Raw genomic sequence first — 19,129 nt, forward strand, 5'->3', positions numbered from 1 at the left:
AAGAACGCTACAGCGGACTTTGTGTTAAGTTTATGGCATTTAAATCTTAAATCTAAATTGTTAGGTATCAAACTCAGCATATCAAAAATGATGCGTTGGGCTTTGTGCAGTTAAGAAATACCTTTTCCCTGGCTGTTCCTATTAGTGCATGAAACTTTTACATTGTTGTTAGAAAAGAAAAGATCTGTGGAGCTTGGCGTATAGGCACACGGAATGAAATGTGGTGGCTTGCGGTGACAGCAATACAAATCTTTTAAAAATATCGTTTCCCCCTTTACCCAGATGACTTAGCCTGTGGTGTGCTGTCATACACAGCACTGCCAACAGTGCCTGTTGAGGAGCATGCTGCATTTTAGTTGAAGGATCTCTGAAATGGTTTGGATAAATTTTGTAGAAAGGTAGGGTGTCCGGCTCCAAGACAGCCGGAAGTAAACGTCACAACGTCACATGAAGGTCACACAACGGCCAGTGAAGGTGGAGCTTAACCCCCATCACTTGGCGAATTAGTTGAGGAGAAGAAGCATGGCTAGGGAAGAGGGTAACTTGTAATCATCCGTAGCTCTCTTAATATGAGACACTTCACTTAAATTGTGGCACTAATGTTTTACTGTAGCTATACCCTACGCGTCTACAGAATTTGTCCAAACCATTTCAGGGACCCTTTAATACTTGCTGTATGGGTGCAATCTGTGTTTTAATTTTATTTTATACAATACTGCGGACCTTGCACAGGTTCAAGCAGGGTGTGTACAAAAGCATTTGAATAAACACAAGAAAAAAGTAGCATATGTCAATCAGTAGTAAGTACAATTGGGGTCGGTATCGAGTTCTAGTCGTTAATAGTTTGTGGAAAAAAGGAATACTTGAACACTTCAGTACATGCAAAATATGGGGTTAAAAGTGTGGGGTTGATGGTGCTGGGTGTGTCCAGTTGTTAAGGGTTTAATATATTTTGATGGCTCAGTAATTAATTTATTACTAATAAGTAATTAATTTATTACTAATAAGCATTCAGCTTTAATAAGTATAAGTATTCAGCATTTCCCGCATTTGTTTCATTACCTGCAGTTCCATGTTTTGCACCATGCCCATTTTCGCACACACTCGAGCTTGTCTGCAGTGAACGTCAGTTATAATATTATGCTGTATGTTTATTGATGGTGGATTGGAGTTACTTTTGAAATGTACAACAATCTTTTGCTATGCTATTTATGGCAGGCCTGACAACCAAGGACACAGACGAAGTTAAAAGCATCTTTTTTGACACCAACTTTTATGTTTTGCTCATGACACTGCTGGTGTCTGGCTTTCATGTGAGTATCTTTCTGTGCTGTGTTTATCATGTGTTGCTAGGTAGACCTAATGAACTTTTTTGGCAGCTATACTAAAAGCAGGATTGTAACGAGATAAATAAACAGTCATATAGCCATTTAGATCCTCCTTTGTGAAAAATTGATGTTTGGACATCAAAACTGTGAATTCTGTGTGAAGGAAAAATGACAGCAGTAACCATCATCAAAGTAGACTTATTCTGAAAGTAGCAGAATGCAACCCCAACCATCTACGTAACTGACGTGATTGTGACAAATAGTAGTATACAACGTCCTCAAGCCCTGTAGTATATATGATTTTGTTATTTTTATTGCTCTGATGTTGAGTAGCATCGTAGGATGGAACCTAGGGTCCAGTAGTCAGTCTTTTTACCACAATTTCACAGCCATTTTTTACTTCCATTGATTTTACTGCCTAGCAAGGTGTGTGTGTCTGGCTGATCTTATTTTTCTGCTTTGCTTTGTGGTCATTTTCACATTGTTGCCACTGTAACACTGTTATCTCATTTTTGTTGCAGCTGCTGTTTGATTTCTTAGCCTTCAAAAATGACGTCAATTTTTGGCGTGGGCGCAAGACCTTTGAAGGCCTTTCAGTGAAGGCTGTGCTATGGCGAGGTTTTAGTCAAGTTATCGTTTTCTTCTACCTTCTTGATGAAGACACTAGCCGCATTGTGCTTGTCACAAGTGCCGTTGGAGCAGTCATTGAGGTTAGTGCCGCTTGCACTTTGAAACCCAAGTTTATGCCATAGTTTAAAGCAGTGGTCACTTCAAATGATAGAGTCCGACGGTGCTGCCCCTCTTTGCAGTGAAGTGAATAGATAAAACCATAAACATCTAATGAAGGTATCTCAGTAAGGTCCTTCAGGTTTTCTCCAGTTTACATTTAAAAAGCGCACTTGAAAGCATTAGAGTGTTAATATATTGCAATTTCTTAGTCGAATATGAGTATTTCAGAAAAACAACCTATGAATATTGAATCGAATATCAAATATTTTTTTCATTTCTAAAGAAAATCTAATATAAAGTTTGTGTGGAGTCTGTTTTATTAAAAATGAAGTTTATTTACAATATTTGATAAATGAATGTAATGCCATTCTGAACTTGATGTCTGGTGAATTCAGAGGCTTGTAAATGAGAAACAACTCCTTTAAGCAATGTTGCGCACCATGAAACTGACCGTAATTAAAAAAAGGGAGCAGTATGTCACAAGATGCATATAGAATGTTGTATATTCGTTGAAGAAGAGAAATGAGACAGTATGGCACCGCATTTATATGCATTTCGAATGCTGTGTATTCTTTGAAGAAGAGAAGTGATATAGTATGGCACCGCATTTGTTTTAATGGGAGGCAAGTGTGGTGATACTGGCCAAATAATAAATTGCTTTGCTTAAGTCGAGACAAGAAATTTATATACTGGCTGCCTAAAAGCAAGGCTTTCTTTATTGAATTGCTTGAAATTATTGAGCAGAAGTTCTTAAACCTTTGCATTTGATAAGCAATTGGTGCCTCTGCAGCCCTCCTGCAGCGGAATCAATCGGAACTATTCTCACTTGCATCACTCAACCCTCTCCTTCAGTATTTCTATAAGTATTAGAAACATGTAATAAATTGTTGGATCCCTGAGTTTTCTATCTCTTGGCGACTACGTTCTCATATAAAAATTATTGCAACAATCTGTCTCATTGAGAATCATAGTGTCATCCTCAAATTATCTTCATGATGTTTCTTATACACAGTTTACATTACACAAGAGGAAACAAGCTTGTATTTCTTAGTGCAGTCGATAGTCATCTTGTTGAACTCTTTTAGGATAAGTGCCTAGTCAATATGCAGTGCTAGAGGCAAGGTTTGGGAGGCATGCAATAATGAGGCATGGTTTGGGTGTGTATAAAGAAATTTTTACATGCTGTTAGTAATGCAGTTTATGTTCATTGTGCTTCCATTACATGAGCTGTCACAGCACTTTGACTCATGTACTCATTCCAAAGTTTACCCAGCTTTTTCTCTCATTTTTGGTACAGGTCTGGAAAGTGACGAAGGCTCTTAAGATGACAGTGCACTGGACGAGCTGGAGACCTCACGTTGAGGTTTGTTTTTAATATCTCTCATATTTTTTGTTGCACAAGAATCTTTTGTGTTGTCGTGCACTGTAAAATCTCATGTATAATGCAAGGTTCTTTCCGGATAATAGCACATGAAATTTGCTTCTCATTTGGGTACTGCGGTTTCTGTGGTTTAAGCATTCTTTTTTTTTTTTTTTTTGTCTGTTGTTTTTGGATAATTTATTATTTCTGTTTCATGGTCCCAAGTTTGCAAACTCTTACATTATATTTGGGTTTGTATTAGGTATCTATCTTATACAGTATAGTAGACCGCACTTGTAGCACTATCAGTATCCTGGCCACGGAGGCCGCATTTCGATGGGGCAAAATGCAAAAAACACCCATGTACTTAGATTTACGTGCACGTTAAAGAACACCAGGTGTTCCAAATTAATGTGGAGTCCCCCACTAATAAGATGGTGGTTTTGACACGTAAAACCCCATAATTTGTTTTTATTTTTAATGCAAAAAAGAAAACATTGTGACACACTCTGTTCTTTTTTTTTTTTTTTAGTTTTTGTTGCAGTATTCGCTTCTTTACAGTAAAAAAACTTCATTATTTCACAACTTCGTATGCTTAAAGGCAGTAATGCTGCAAGCTTAGGCCACTAGGCAATTGTTACAAGCAACGTTATGCTAGCATAAAAAAACATAGGAAGGTGGTTGGCACCTCCTTCATTCATTCATTACATAAGGTGTGCTGTTGGCGTCAAGACCTGTGTTGGTAGTACACATAACGTCACCACAGTTGATGCACTTTTACTGCATCAAGCTTATGTAAGGTTGGAAACTTGTCCAGCATTTCTGCGACTCATTGGGTCCATTACGCGCAAAGCTCCGCTTTCAATTCTTGCGCTCATGTCTGTGCGGCACTACTGCATTGGTGGTGCCTTTGCAAAAGAGGCAAAAGTTCGTGGGCCTCAATGAAGCCAAGTTGGGTCCGCGTTGGCTTATTGATGATGACACGGCTGAAGTGCATTGTGTAGCTGCAAGATAACAGATGAGAGATTATCAAAAGCATTGCACAGAACTCGCGCTTCTCTAGTATGTAGACAACATATGACGAAGTAGTCGAAGGCTTTGAGTGCTGAGGTACTATGTAGTGCTTAGGGAAGAGATGGAGGTGTTACAAGGGTCATCTTAGGTATGTGCTTGAGGTGTGGCATCAAAAAGTGAGTTTCTTGGCATACTACTTAACTCAAGGTTGCCATGACCCTGTTGCTTTTTTCATAGAATATTACACCTCTTAAGAGCATGCACTAGTTTATGAGATAACCAGGTAACTTTAAGATGACTGAAGGCATATGTTAAGTCAGCGTAGGCTGTCAACTTGTAGCGCTTGTTTTGTGCCAAGAAAGAACTTAGCTAAATACCTAGAAAATTGCGACTGAAGGGGCAGCATTCCTATACTGCAATTCAGATCAACCACAATGGACAAGGCAGTGGGACATCTGAGAGCCAACACTACAGTTTTTTTTTTTTTTTTTTAATGCAAAGAATTCTTAGCCTACTTTAGGCACTTTGTTGACTCTGCCTGCAAGTCTGTCTGTCTGTCTGTCTGTCTGTCTGTCCGTCCGTCCGTCCGTCCGTCCGTCCGTCCGTCCGTCCGTCCGTCCGTCCGTCCGTCCCTCCGTCCGTCCGTCCATTTGTCCGTCCTCTTACATCGATCCAGTGACCCAAGTTGGCTACTAGCTTGGACCACTAAGTATGGACGCAGTGTCGTTATGCAGTCATGGTCGTTTCTTTAGGTGGGCATATATCAGGATGTACATGACATGGCATTTTTATTTTCTGTTTTTTTTTTTTTTTTTTCATAAAATGCGGTAGGTTGTCCAAGAATGGAACTAAGACAAAGATGAGAGTGCAGTTTATTACCTTGATTGCAGTTACATGACCGAAACAAAGCACATGCCTATCCTGAGCACAGAAGCTTTCGGTCATTTTCAATGGCTCATTGCCATGGACCTCATTGGCGTCCCTGATAAGGACACTTTGGCTCGTGTTGAAGACATCACATGGACATTGCGCGTTTTGTTCCTTGCATTTAATGTGAGCTTCGCAAGCCAGCAGAACCAGTGCAGCACCCTGCAATATCGAAACCAGGGTGTCAAACCGAACCCGAACGAAAACCGTACCTGAACGGCAGTTTTGGGTAAAACTGAACCCAAACCTGAACCAATATTCTTGGAATGTGCCTGAACCCAACCTGAACCTGAACCGAAAAAAAAAAATTTTAATTGGCTGAGGTTTAATTCTTGTAAACCTAGTTATCACGAGCAAAAGGTCTGTTTGGCTTGGTTTTGCAAAGACTATGCACACACTGGTTCATTAATGCACGCTTCTGCACTTGGTAAGCTTCTCTATAATGTGCTAATCTGGCCTCCCTTTGCTCTAGTGTTTCAGCAGCCAACTTTACCATTGCTTGAGATTTCGCAGCCTGCCTGCCGTCTAGCTATATCTACTGGATGATTGGATTCAGCCTGTTGCTTGCACTGAAGCGCACGCATAGACAGCCCAGCCGGCGAAGCAGCCATTAAACCCTTGCGTGGTCACGTGGTACCGCAGCGGCGAGGCTTTGTGCAAGTGCAGCTGTGACGCCTCTCCGCAGCTGATCACGTGTCGTGACGTCACACCTGCCACACTTGCGCTCCGGCGGCTCAAGGTCATTGCGACGCGATGATTGACCTTGCGAGACATGGTGTAGTAGAGCTTTTGCTCTAATAATGGTTACTGGTTTGGCATGGAACAGTTTAAGCGTATCGGGCGACAATGGGTGCTCAATAGTTTGCACAATTGTTCGAATAACTACTTCAATCGACGCACCCTGCTAGCAGATTGTTACGACTCACAAGTTGCGTTGAGTCTGAGAATTGGGATAGGCAATCGGTATGTCCTGGTAACTACGGCCACCTCAGCAGAGAAGCTCGTACTTTGGAAGTTGGCCACATAAGTTGTGTTCCACTGCCGATAAGTTGTTTCAGGAGCTCCGCGGAATCAACGTTTCTGGTAACGCTCCCAATTCAGCCATTAGGTCAACTTGTATCTAAATATAGATAAACACGGAGTGCGGAAAAGACGGATGTCCTCAAGGGAGGGATATCAACGAGTTAAACTGCATGACTTATTGTAAACCTAACATTGCGCTCTCTAATGAATGTTGTCACCTTTTAAGGGAGCGGTAACCACGGCTGTAAACGGCACACGAAATCTGCTTTTGTTACGTGTCATGATTCAGCGCACATTTGTTGCTTAGCCAAGCAGAGTATGATGCTCTTCATCTCGTAGAAATTATTCATGGGACATGTGCGTGCTTTTGACTTCTTTATCTGCCCTTAGCCAGCGCAAGAGTACGCGCCGCATGCAGGTGGTGTAAGGAAGATTGACATATGGCTCAGCACAAGTCCTCCTTGCTTGTCGTTCAGAAGCATCAGTGTCCTCACCTGCTTCTAAAAAAGCAGCAAACTGAGCGAAATGTCATATGCTGGCTTCTTTCTTTGCTACAGACTAGAAGTTTGAGGTTCTATTTTATCTAATAGTACAATGTGAATTCGTGCCGTCTTCGACACCATAGATCACATGCCACAGTTGTTCACCACCAGTCTTGTAGTAAAAATCTGAAACGAAACGAAAATTAACCGAGTGTGGAAGCTATACAGCCCTTACGCTGATGCAGGGATTCTGACTAATTACCTAATTACCTTTGTCTTTAATATGTACATAAAATTTCCCCCGTCTCTGTGTGATTCATATGTAAATTTCTGCCTCATCTTGATGAAGTTTGCGCATGCGCCATGTGGACAAGGCAATAGCACTATGCAGCATATCACCATAGGGCAGGATAAAATCGACTGTGCCGAAATGGTTTGTTAACCGTTCCAGTGTTGCGAATGGGTTTGCAAACTGTTATAAATTTTTATTTATCCTAACCAGAACTGAACTGGACTATGTTGAACCCGAGCCAGAACCAAACTGGGTTTTTTTTTTTTTTTTTTTTTTTTTTTTTTTTTTTTGCTCGACACCCAGATCGAAACTACCAAAATGTAACAGTGTGGGTGGCGCGGGGTCGAGCGAAAACTAAGCTTTTCGAGCACTTGAAGCATCATCAAGAGTAGCATCAGTGGGTACTTTCTTGGAATGAACTATAAGTATACAAGTAGCTTATATTTTTAAATGTTATAATGCAATGTAATGATGTTTTTCTTATTAGTGGTTGAGTACTAGTGGCTCAATTATAATAAGGCAGCATGACGTCATCAGGCTAATAGTACTAGAATGTCCCTGTCGAGTCACAAATTCTGTCCTACACTTACCTCAATTTCTCGCTTACTAAAGTTCTGTTCTCTATAGTATTAACATCTTAGTTGTTTTTGAGCTTTAATCAATCACTTTAGCTTGACGTATCTTTAGGGTACCATCAAATTCAGCAGGTTCACATTACCTGGTGAGCCTTAAAGGGATCATCTTCCACACACAATTTCTCCTGAAATTTTGATGGTTATGAAATGATCATGTCTGAATATGATATAATTGAGATTTACCTTTAGCGCTTAAATACAGAATTATGTCTAATTTGGCGTAGCAATTCGTGAAAAGATCATCAGTTCACACACAGCGGTGAAACATTGTAATTAAAAGTTGTCATAGCATGTGAAATTAGATGAATGTGCATGCCTTAATGTGCTGCCAAGTATGCTCTGCTTTTCACCAGAAGTCTTTTCTATGGTACCACTGGGGCTTCTGCACTTCTTTATGCTGAAAAGTAGTGCTGCTTTCACAGCATGTATCGTCACTTCGCCTGCTACATGCAGTGTTGTCTCCAATATTGTTTACCCGGTACTTCAGCTTGTACATTCCATGTGTGCACCTTCTTTCCCCTTGCTGGCTCTCTCAAGGAGTGTCACATGTTGTTTCCATTCTCTTGTGTTGTCATCTTTCTTAGAACGCCTGTCTTGGCAGTGCCACAGTGCAGTGAATGGCCCCACTGGTTGAAGTTGCTGTATGTTTTTTGTTAAAGTATTTCATTTAGAAATTTGTTAAATGGGATGCAGTGGTAAAACATTTCCTCTTTTTTCTATGCCTTTGAACTTACTTTTGGTAATGCAGAAGGTCTGACAATGTGAAGCCGTGGCAGTTACGTATGACCAGCACTTTACACATTGTAAGATTCCTAGTGTGCATGCAGTATGAATTGCTGTAAACACTTTGCAGTGGCGCTTGAACAATATGTGAATCATTGGCGATCCAAGGATGAGCTTTGTATTTAGCCCATTCATCTGGCCTACCTTGTGTGTTCCACAGTTTTCATTTCTTTGTATTGGCAAAAGTAAGCTAAAAGGCATACACTGTAAGGTAAATTCTCTGTCGTTATTTTAAATGCATATGTTTCTCACATTTTCTGAAGAAGTATTCGAACGAATAGAAAAAAGTTGCACAGTAACTTGAGGAACATTGATTGTGCATTTGTAGCATGTAGGAAGCAGCTTGGCACACAATAATACTACTGCTCTCTGTGGCCCATGGTTCAGCGTATGTCTTGAGCATGCGTGTCTCACATGCGTGTCTCACAAAGGCTGGGTTCCATCGTTTCTACAAGTATGTACCAACAGGCCCAGCAACAGACTCTTCTACATTTTATCATGCTGTAGGACAGGCTGAGGCAACTTTGCTGCAGCAGTTCTTATGTGCATTGTATTCTGGTTCATCCGTGTTTCATGCGAACACCATCCAAAGAGCAGGATTGCAAGGCCTTTCGTACATCCTAAAGAGCACAATGTGGCATGCATTACTGCACATTCAATTCTCACAACACTGAGTGTGTCACTTACATGACACTAAAAATAATACTACACATGCCACTGAGAATTCTTACGATAAATGGTACTGCACAAAACAGTTTGAGTCTTACTGTGTGTAACCTTTTCACTAGGTATAATATTTGCTTGTCAGTGGTTTAGGTGAAGCTGCAGTTTTCTTGCTTAATTATTTGTACATCTTGTGAAAGGTCTCATCGCTGTTCAACAAAATGTCTTTCTCTTTTTGTTCTTTAGTTTGGTGCTGTAAGCGCTGAAGAAACAAAGACCCAGAAGCTAGATTCTCAGGTATGTGTATGTTAAAGATATGCTTTTATTGAACACAACTAGTAGTGAAAGAGCAAAATATTTTTTTATTAATGTAGCATTAATTTTGTACATTTATTGGAGTCTGATATTTTTGCAGTATTCAAGAAAAGTAAGGGCATTGCTGGGTATTTGAACTACAGCACTCTAGCCTCTACTGTGACTTTTTATCGATTGTAGGCTCATCTGTAGCACATAATCGGCTCATTGCGATGGCATTAAAAGATGATTTATAGTGTCTTGTAAGGCTTGTCAGGGATAGTGTCCCTGTATATTCTCCCAAAGGGAGCAGAGTAGCACCTCCCTTTTCCCTTCACCGCTTGTTTGAATAAACTAAAGGTAGCGACACTCCTTCTCTCCTTCTCGCCGCACGCGCCTTCCCTCATTCCCTCACAGTTTGCTCCTTCACGGCGCTGTGCAGTGTGATCAAGAGCAACTGTCATGGTGCCCGGCGCAGCAAAAAAAGAAAAAAAATCGGCGGAACCCTTCTCACAATGAATGTTGACGTTAATGCGGTTAGCATTGAAGCAATGCAGCAACACACCCTGTAAAACTACAGGCATAACGTGTTATGTATGAAGCGTGTATGCAGCCAGACTCCCATTTCGTGCATCCGTCTGGGCAGGCTGTGCCATCTGGTGCAGTCTTCTCGTGGCGCATGCCTGAATATATTATTACAGTAAACGTAGCCGCATGAGTGGAGGACGCAGAAGTGTGAGCGGAAAAAAAAACAAGAAAGAGAAAAAAAAACGTTTTTGGCCCGTCTCGGGCTCGCTGTGCAGCCTGTTCAATAAACCCCGTTTCTTTCGCATCGTAACAGTTTTGTTGGAGGTACGGGGTAACGATCCCAGCACCTCTCAAGTGTTCATGTGTTACATGACACCATCGTGCAAAAAAGGATGCTTCATATCCGCCGGCCATGGACCTGAGTGGCGCACTGGCTGACACTCCCATGGCTAGATCTAGTACACATAAATGACCAAGATAGACGACAGATTGATGGCCATCACCATAGCACAATTGGTAGTGCAACGCACACGTAACATGGAGGTTGTGGGTTCGTCTTCCACCGGCAATGTTATCTTTTCGTCCACTGTCATTTTCCGTTTTTCTCATTATTTTCTACATTTCAATTTAAATCACAGCTTGTTTATGCATTCCTTGGCTTCATTGCCTGCTGGCTTTATAATGTGATGTATGACAAGAATGACATGCGCAACCACAAGCATATACCCAGTAGGCCAAGCTAGTAGACAACTTGTGTGACTGGGTCGGCGTAAGAGGATAGATAGACAGATAGATCGAAAGTAGGCAAAGAATGTGAGTCTTATTAATACATGAAATAGCGTCTGTCCTTTACTGCCGCCGTGCTATGCTTATCTCCTGCGCACATGAGGAGTGGCTTTACAACATAGCTTTGGAACAAAATGCCATATCTTTGCGCAACTCTGCTTTTTCTGGGACCTTAGACAGGGATTGTCATTGCTAAAGGAAATAAGTTAGGCTAGATTGGTAGATTACACTTCCAGAATGCCAAATGGGTTTCTTTTACAGTGTGTGAAGGCTTGGTATGCTAGAAAACAGCATAAATGATACAGACGAGTGGCAAAACAACCTCAGAATTACAACACCAGTTCCAACAATGTTGTTGGTTATGGTAATGTCTGGTTGAGGCTAATTAAGTTTTTATTAAATAAAGAAAATTATATTGCATTCATAAAGTTTTAAAATATTCAACCTGAGCTCAGATTTTGCACGGATTCTTTTATATGTTCTGTTTGCCCTTTGACATCGGGTGTGCAGCAGTTACTACCAGGACCGGCTGCTGAGCACATTGGAGTGTAGGAAAAAAAATATACTCAAAAGAAAAGAATTATTACAAAATTAATTCTTTACAACTCTTGTCAACTTTTCCTTGACAAAAGACTGAAGCATTTAACTCCACAAAATGCCTTGAAATGTATGACATCATGCCAGTGTTATTAGCAATATTTGAGAAAAGAAGTTTGGTTGCCATTTTCTTTTTTATTAAGCCATCTTTATCTGCCAAATAAATGCAGTGAGTTTAAAGAGTAATGTATCCTAGCTTGACTTCATGTTCAACATTCCTTTAGTGAGTTCTTAGTGTATTCTCTCTGTAGACATTTGTTGCTGTGCAATCACGTTTTTGTTGTTACATTTGTGCTGTCAGGTATCTGTTCTTTTCATCTTCTCCAGGGCATGAGATACCTATCCTACTTGCTCTACCCACTCTGCATTTGGGGTGCAATATACTCCCTTTTCTACCAGTCATATAGAAGGTGAGCAGGAAACAATCAGTACTTTCACACGGCTATTTGGCTTCTGCAGCAGAAGCATTTATTTACTAGTATACAGACTTCTTCATTGTAAGCCTGCATTGTTGCAATGCTCTATTAGTAGAAGCATGTGAATGTTGTGATCTTTCAAATAACAAGCTGAATATTGAGGCACATAGATTCACTCCTCAATATTAATATTATGTGCAATATTCACAAGAACATGTTATGATGATGTGGTGTTTAATGGCGCTAGGGCAATATGGTATTCCAATGGCAGGTGATGTTTTTTAGTGGAAACTGACTTATTTAAAACCTTCTGGGTTAGATAGCGCAGTTCTGACACATCAGCTGGATTACTTGAGGAGGCAGACAATACCAGCACTTGAAGCCAGGTCATGTTAGCTAATTAACAAAGTTTCACTAGTTATTATTAACTTTAAGACACATGTCCCAATTGTGGAAGTGAAGCCGAGCAGTAAGGGAGTCGTAACCATTTAGTGGAGATCCTGTGCTCAGCACCACTTTCGAGAAATATGTCCTCAAAATCTGTGGGAAAATGCTTGGATCTTCCACTTAGCACTTATCAGCATTTAATTTTTCCATAGTGAGTATCTTCAACATTCTACAGGCAGTGTTGAAGGAGACCCACTGGAAGTTACCTACCATGGAGCAAGATAGAAATGTCAACTCCCCATATAAGGTGTTAATGCTAGCGTACCAGTGAAGTCAGCTTTGTGATGCGATGTGTAGACAGTGCTGAAATTTGTCTCCAGACACCAAGAACAACCATGCAGCGCAGTGCCTTTGCACTTCTGCAACTCAGGCTAGGCTATGCATTCCAAAGCACAGCCATTGGCCAATTTTACCTTTTCCAGTTACGAATGGTAAGCACACTACAGTGATAATGCATTTTGTGCAGGACTGCTGCATTTCATGATGGTGGCATGTTCCGATGGGCCTCCTTCTCATGCACGTGTTGATTTTACTTCTTGCCTTGCCAATTGGCAGTGTGCACATTTGCTTCCAACAGGTAGTGAAGAGAGAAGGGGGAGAAGGTATAGGAAAGGATAGAGGAATGCAGAGGAAGCGAGCGTGTTAGAAAGTAAGGTGGGGTGTGCCATCATTTGGGTGGCGCACCAAATCCATTGTGGCATAAGTGAGTCTACACTCTCGTCTATTTTCCTCTGTGTTTACTCCAGCACTTTTGCAAGTGTCAGAGACAGATACCTTGAAATAAACATATGACACATAAGGCCTTTCTTTTTCTTCCTCATTTTTTAGTTGGTACTCCTGGTGCATTCATAGTCTCGCTAATGGTAAGTTATGCATGTTAACTTTGTTTGTTTGTTTGTTTGTTTGTTTGTTTGTTTGTTTGTTTGTTTGTTTGTTTGTTTTGCAATACTAACAGTCCTTGTTATTCAATTGTGTGAGCACTGAATTGGCTCTTCATATTTAGCCGAACGATAAAATCACTTGGCATTAGACCAGTCATCTGAGCTCCTCAATCTATAGGTCCAAATGCAAAGCATACAAGAGCATTCTTCCTGGCTGGAAACTGCAATTTTTTCACATTTCATTTCTTCATCTCAATTCACTTCTGTTTCATCGTTTCTTTTTTATACTTCCTCTTCTGCTCATGAAAAGGATAGGGCATCAAATAAGTGCCCCAAAAATCTCATTCTCTATCATCACTTTTCTTTTACTAGCTTTTGGTCCCCCCAAAAATCGCAAAAGCCTAATCTTAGCTTTTATTGTGCATGAATATAAATGCCATCAGGCAGCTGGCTGAGGTCAACAGACTCAGAAGTTTTAAATAAATGTGTTCAAAAATGAGAAAAAAATCCATCATCTTAACAAAATGAGAAGAATGCCATAAAAAGCATGTGTAATTGTTTAATGTGCATTTGTAGTTCAGTAAGATGTTAGAGATGTTCATTTTATAGGACATTTGCTGTACTTCCCATGATCTGTACACTGATCTTTCTTTTTTTTTTTTTCACTTAATTCTTTGTTTTGCTGATTCCTGTCCTACATTGTTCCATACCTAGCAGGTCACGAAATACAGTTATTGGTGGGCTGCTGGGGGGGTCTCTATAAAAGACAGTTCTTGTATAGTGATGGATAAACCTTGCATATGCTCTTAGATAGAGGGTCATTTATTCATTCATTCACACACACACACGTACACAAACAAACAAAAAACTGGCAAAACAGACATTTGCAAATTCTCATCTCACTTTGAGGACAATATATTTGCAATTATTGGTCACTGTTTTTAAAATAAATTCTCTCTTTTGGTGCTGCGAGGCCCAGCAAAAATACTTTACAGCGAAGACTACTAGTGCAGCAAATGTGCCTGTACAACAAAGTAATTTCGGCATCCCCAGTGGCTGATTTGTTGCCTTACAATGAATGCACTGGCACGGTCATTGAGCTGCAGTGCGTATAGGGAGCGCTGGTCAGCAGAACAACAAAGACTGTGTGAGAGGGTCTGGATTCAGGGGTAGCTGTGGTAGCCACAGATTGACAAAATAAACGGAACTCACTCAGACTCAATCACGTTACATATTTTTTGCTTAGAACTCACTTGGATTCAGACTTGCCAAAATTTTACTCAGCCGGCCTCACTCGGACTCAGAATCATCAGACTCAGGCAGGCCCACTTACTAACAGACTCACATTCAGTAGGGCTTATTTTATATTCATGAAATTACAGACACACTCATGTTAACGGAATCATTCACTCAGAATCCATTCAAACTCCATGGAATCGCCCATTTACTCACTTGATTCGGACTCGCATGTTTATAACTGATCTGAATCAACAGCTCTATAAAAGGATTACTGATTCAAAGCAAGATCAAAAGCTGGCTTCAGAGTAACATTCACACGCACATTTACTCGTGTGTACTGCAATTCACTCACTCTCAAGTTAGCTCACTTGCTTGTGCTCATTAATTCTCATAATAATGACCACTCACGCTCACCAGCATTCAGTGATCCTCAAATTCACATCCATTTGCACACGACAGCACTCACTTATGTTCACGCTCATGCTTGTCAGCAGTGACTATCACTCGTGCTCTGGTGCACTCACACTCAGGTTCAGGCATGTGTACTCCCTTGCCCTTACACCTGCCAAGTCAGTGTTAATCTAGGTGAGCCCCATGCCCCCAGTGCGTGTGAGTGTGAGTGAGCCTAGGTGAGCACGAGTGGACAAGATCTTAGAAAGACAATGTGAATTGGAGCCTTTTTTTTTTTTTTTTTTTTTTTTTTTTTGAGTTTGGGATTCTGAGTGTCACATGTAGCTTCACATTTTTTTAGTTCGCGAGTTTAAGTGTGAAGTTGAATCTGTGTGATCCCCAATTAATCGGAAACCATGTATTCACGAGCATTGTTTGTTGGATCCAGTAAGCTTGAGTGAGGAAATGTGAACGAAGTGTTAACCAAGTTTGAGGACATGAGCTGTTGGATGGTTAATTGTGTAGCCAAGTTATTGTGAAGTTTCCTTGAACTACTACACTGATATTTATTTGGTCCGCACCCTACACCGATAGTGTGAAAATTTTTTCTCGCTCACTTGTCTAGCATGCACCACTCACTTATTTTTTAATTTATTTCAATACTGTTAATGCCACATGGGGCGTTACAGGGAAGAGTGGGATTCCATACAATACGTTGAAACCGCGGTTATGAACGATGATGGAACAGGGTTGCTGACAATGGAGGCGGGGGGGGGGGGGGGGGAGGCAGTTCTAGCTGGTCGCTGTCCTGGGAATGAAGGAATAAGTATGCAGGTTTGTACCCAAACTTGGGACGTGGACCTTGAAGTTGTCATCGGTGCATGCTGAAATATAATGAGGAGCAGCGAGTAATGCATTCCTATGGTGATGATTGGTGTGGTATATTATCATGCACTTTCATTTACACATTGTTTGCACAGATGCGCTCTTCATTCGAAAATGCAGGAAGATAAAAAGAAACAAGCAAAGGCGCTCACTGCCTACGCGATCGCCAACCGTCCCCTCCCTCGCGTGCACACACACTCACACATCATCAAATGCATAGCGCTTACCATGGTATTATTGTTTGTCACTGGCAACACTTGCCTTTTTCTCTCCTGTGAATCTCTTTGTGTCATTTAAATGGTGTCAAACTGTTCGGTTCTGGTTCAACATCTTCCAATTTTCTTCCGGTGCAGTTTCAGTTCGCAAAACTTATTCAGTACAGGACACTCTGTCCTTGATCTCCTGTGTTGCTGGTACTTAAAATGTTTTATATATCTTGACTTGTGCATATATGCAGACTATTTTGCAGTGTCCACGGAACATAAGGTCAAGCTACCTATGACCTTAAGAGTCAACAACATTTTTTTGAAGCGTGTGTGATTGGGAGAGAAGTGGGGGATAAGCAGGGGGCATGTTGGCAATATTTCTTTTGTGGCCACGACAAGATGTGGGGGAGAATGTTCCCTCCATATGTCGATTAAATTTTATTAGAAGCATCATTTGCTACCCATAGGTCAGCAAAATGAAACTCATTCAGGCTCACTCACAAAATATATTTTTTGCTTAGGGCTCACTCAGACTCGCCAAAATTCTATTCGGCCATGCTCGTTCGGACTCGGACACCAGAATTCTAATCAGCTGCGCTCACTCGAAATTTTTGACTTGCACCGTAGGGCTCTCTAGACCCCACTCAGGGTCACACTCACGGGTTGCTCTGAGGGAGTTGACTCTTGAGTGAGTTTACCTACCTATGGTGGTAGCCCAATCCCACTCCCATCCTCTGGCAATAAATAAAGAACAAGAAGCCCAGCAGCCCGCATGCATGGCCGAACATTTTGACAAATGGCAATAGCATTCTGTGAGCCTCAGTCTGCAGTCACACATTCCATCGAATGGAAGATGCAAAAAAAAAAAATTGCTGTTTTAGTTGCTAAGTATCTCTTGAACCTATGTTAAATAAAGATTTCGTTTGCTGAATGTGCTTAGCCTGTTCTATTGTAAGTGGTATGGTGTCGATCTTCACAACAAAGTGACTTGTAAAAAGTATTTTGAAAGTCCCAAGTGCTTTGTTATAAAGGTATTTGAATGTACTTCCATTTCTGCAATAGTGGTTTGATTTCTAACAAACAGATGGTGCCACAGATTTTATCATTGGCTATGCCTTGGCCATGTACTGGCACTGCGGAATGCTCTGTGCCGAAGTCCCCCCGAGGACATTCATGTAGGCTGTAGCCATTTTGAATATTTCCAATGTCCATGCAGACAGCTGAAACACTACTAAAATGTCAATAAAGCCACCCAATGTACACCAGCAGCCTAGCATTTACTCCATATAAAGCTGTGGTACTAGCACAAAAAAAAAAAAAAAAATTTAGCAACTCTGTGTGTATGTGTGCGTGCATGTTTTCCACAGCTTTCATATTTTTGTGCTTGGTGTATACCTTTGTTACTACTGCAGGAGTGTATGCCTTTGGATTTTTGTTCATGCTGCCCCAACTATTTCTCAACTATAAGCTGAAGTCTGTGGCCCATCTGCCCTGGAAAGTGTTCATGTACAAGGTAATGCATCTCTGTTTTTGAGCAGTGCTGATTTATATCAGAAACATTTGACGAGTGTTTTTTCAAGTTGATCCAAATCCAGAAACCGAAACTAAGCCAAGATTGCTTGAATTCAAAACTGCATCTTCATACACTTCGTTTGTAAATAATATATCAAAATGAGCCAATTTAATCCATGTTATTTACTGTGCGAAGAAAACCGGGGACAGGGAAGAAAGCACACCACATATGTGCAGACTAGCAGCTGGTTTTAATCTGAAACGTGCAACAAATAAATGGTTGACTGGGGTACACGTGTCATCATATATAAATGGGAAAAGAAAAAAATTATTATATGTCACAAAGCAGTATTTTCCACATGTCAGCATTCAGCGTATCATGCTACATAGATACGAAAACTCCTGATTTGTGAGAGATATTGACAGTGCATGCATTATGCATTATTCTTTTAGTTTTCTAATATAGAACACTTCCACTATCTAGCAGTTCAATTGTTCCCTCCTCGTGAGGATTCGTATGCTTGAAAATGCTGGGGTACATCTGCAGCCTCGGCAATGTACAGCCAGGGCTGCGATCGCGCAAGCAGCTTGCTTTCCGCACGTTCGGTTTGACTGCTACGTCACAATGTGAGAAATCTGCGGTACCGCCCCGCTGTCTCTGACGGCCGCTGACGCAATCACAATTCTAATCAATCCAGAGAGGGCAAGCAAAGGAACGGAAAAGCGAGCTGTTTGCGCGATCGCACCCCAGGTGAAGCAAACCTGCGTTTTTGAGGGACAGTTCATGTTCCCGAAGACGAGTGTTGACGCACCTTCCACTTTGCCCTTGCATTTTATTGACTCTTTATGGCCAGATCGGATAATTTGCCAAAAAATTGCATCATATTACTTACCATGGCGAGTTCCTCTTTCTTCCTTCTTTCTTTCCTCTTCCCCTTCCCCCAACGCAGAGTAGCCGGCTAGAGGAGTGTACCTCAGGCCGACCTCTCTGCATTTCGTATCATTAAACTCTCTCTCTCTCCATTGCTATGTCCTCATTTGAGGCTGACTTCAACATACAAAAGAAATATTTCCCAAAACTTAAGAATATCTATTGCTTTTCTTATGGTGATTCAGCTCGAAACAAGAACAAAAACAACTTTGCAAATCTGTGGCATCAACGAAGCCTTCAAGATTTTTGTTGCTTAATATTTCTCATCAACCTGCAGGGAAAGAGCATATGCAGTTGTTCTGAAGGTGCAATCAACTTCCTGAAAAGGAAAGCACTCAATGCATTATAAAGTGAAACCTTGTTATGACAAAACTGGTTATAATGACCTAATGCATATAATGAAGTAGTCATAATTTCCCTTGAACTTCCCATACGAAATCTGTGCATTTAAAATCTCATAATAATGAAGCGAAATTTTCTACAAATGAATATAACAGCATTTTAGTTCAACACAATGATTTCCTTATCATTTTGCACAGATTAGGCACAGTTATGTTCCTTATGTCTTGCACTGACGTTCTTGGCGACCGCTTGGTTTATCAGTATCTTGTGAGCCTGTCAGTGAAGTTCTGCATGCCTCTGATTTTGTACAAAGCTGATTGCATGATACCAATGTAAACAAATGCCTTTTTGTTGTTGTTTAGAAGCATCCACTTGCATACAGCGACAAACATTATCCTGACGAAAAAAACATTTCTTCTGAGTAGTGCAGCTCGTGGTC

At 40.9% G+C, this 19,129-nt stretch overlaps 1 protein-coding gene across 1 annotated transcript in view; it reads left to right on the forward strand.

The window, feature by feature from the left end:
- Window positions 1–19,129, forward strand: part of LOC119436170 (cleft lip and palate transmembrane protein 1-like protein) — a 73,333-nt gene that overhangs the window by 40,356 nt on the left and 13,848 nt on the right. The window contains exons 8-14 of the mRNA XM_037702935.2: window positions 1,219–1,313; window positions 1,850–2,038; window positions 3,355–3,420; window positions 9,483–9,533; window positions 11,769–11,851; window positions 13,133–13,167; window positions 17,318–17,418. Of these exons, the coding sequence (XP_037558863.1) occupies window positions 1,219–1,313; window positions 1,850–2,038; window positions 3,355–3,420; window positions 9,483–9,533; window positions 11,769–11,851; window positions 13,133–13,167; window positions 17,318–17,418 (620 nt within the window). The remainder of the gene's footprint in view (window positions 1–1,218; window positions 1,314–1,849; window positions 2,039–3,354; window positions 3,421–9,482; window positions 9,534–11,768; window positions 11,852–13,132; window positions 13,168–17,317; window positions 17,419–19,129) is intronic.

This window comes from Dermacentor silvarum, chromosome 1 (genome assembly GCF_013339745.2).
Source record: "Dermacentor silvarum isolate Dsil-2018 chromosome 1, BIME_Dsil_1.4, whole genome shotgun sequence".
In the NCBI taxonomy this organism is placed as follows: domain Eukaryota; kingdom Metazoa; phylum Arthropoda; class Arachnida; order Ixodida; family Ixodidae; genus Dermacentor; species Dermacentor silvarum.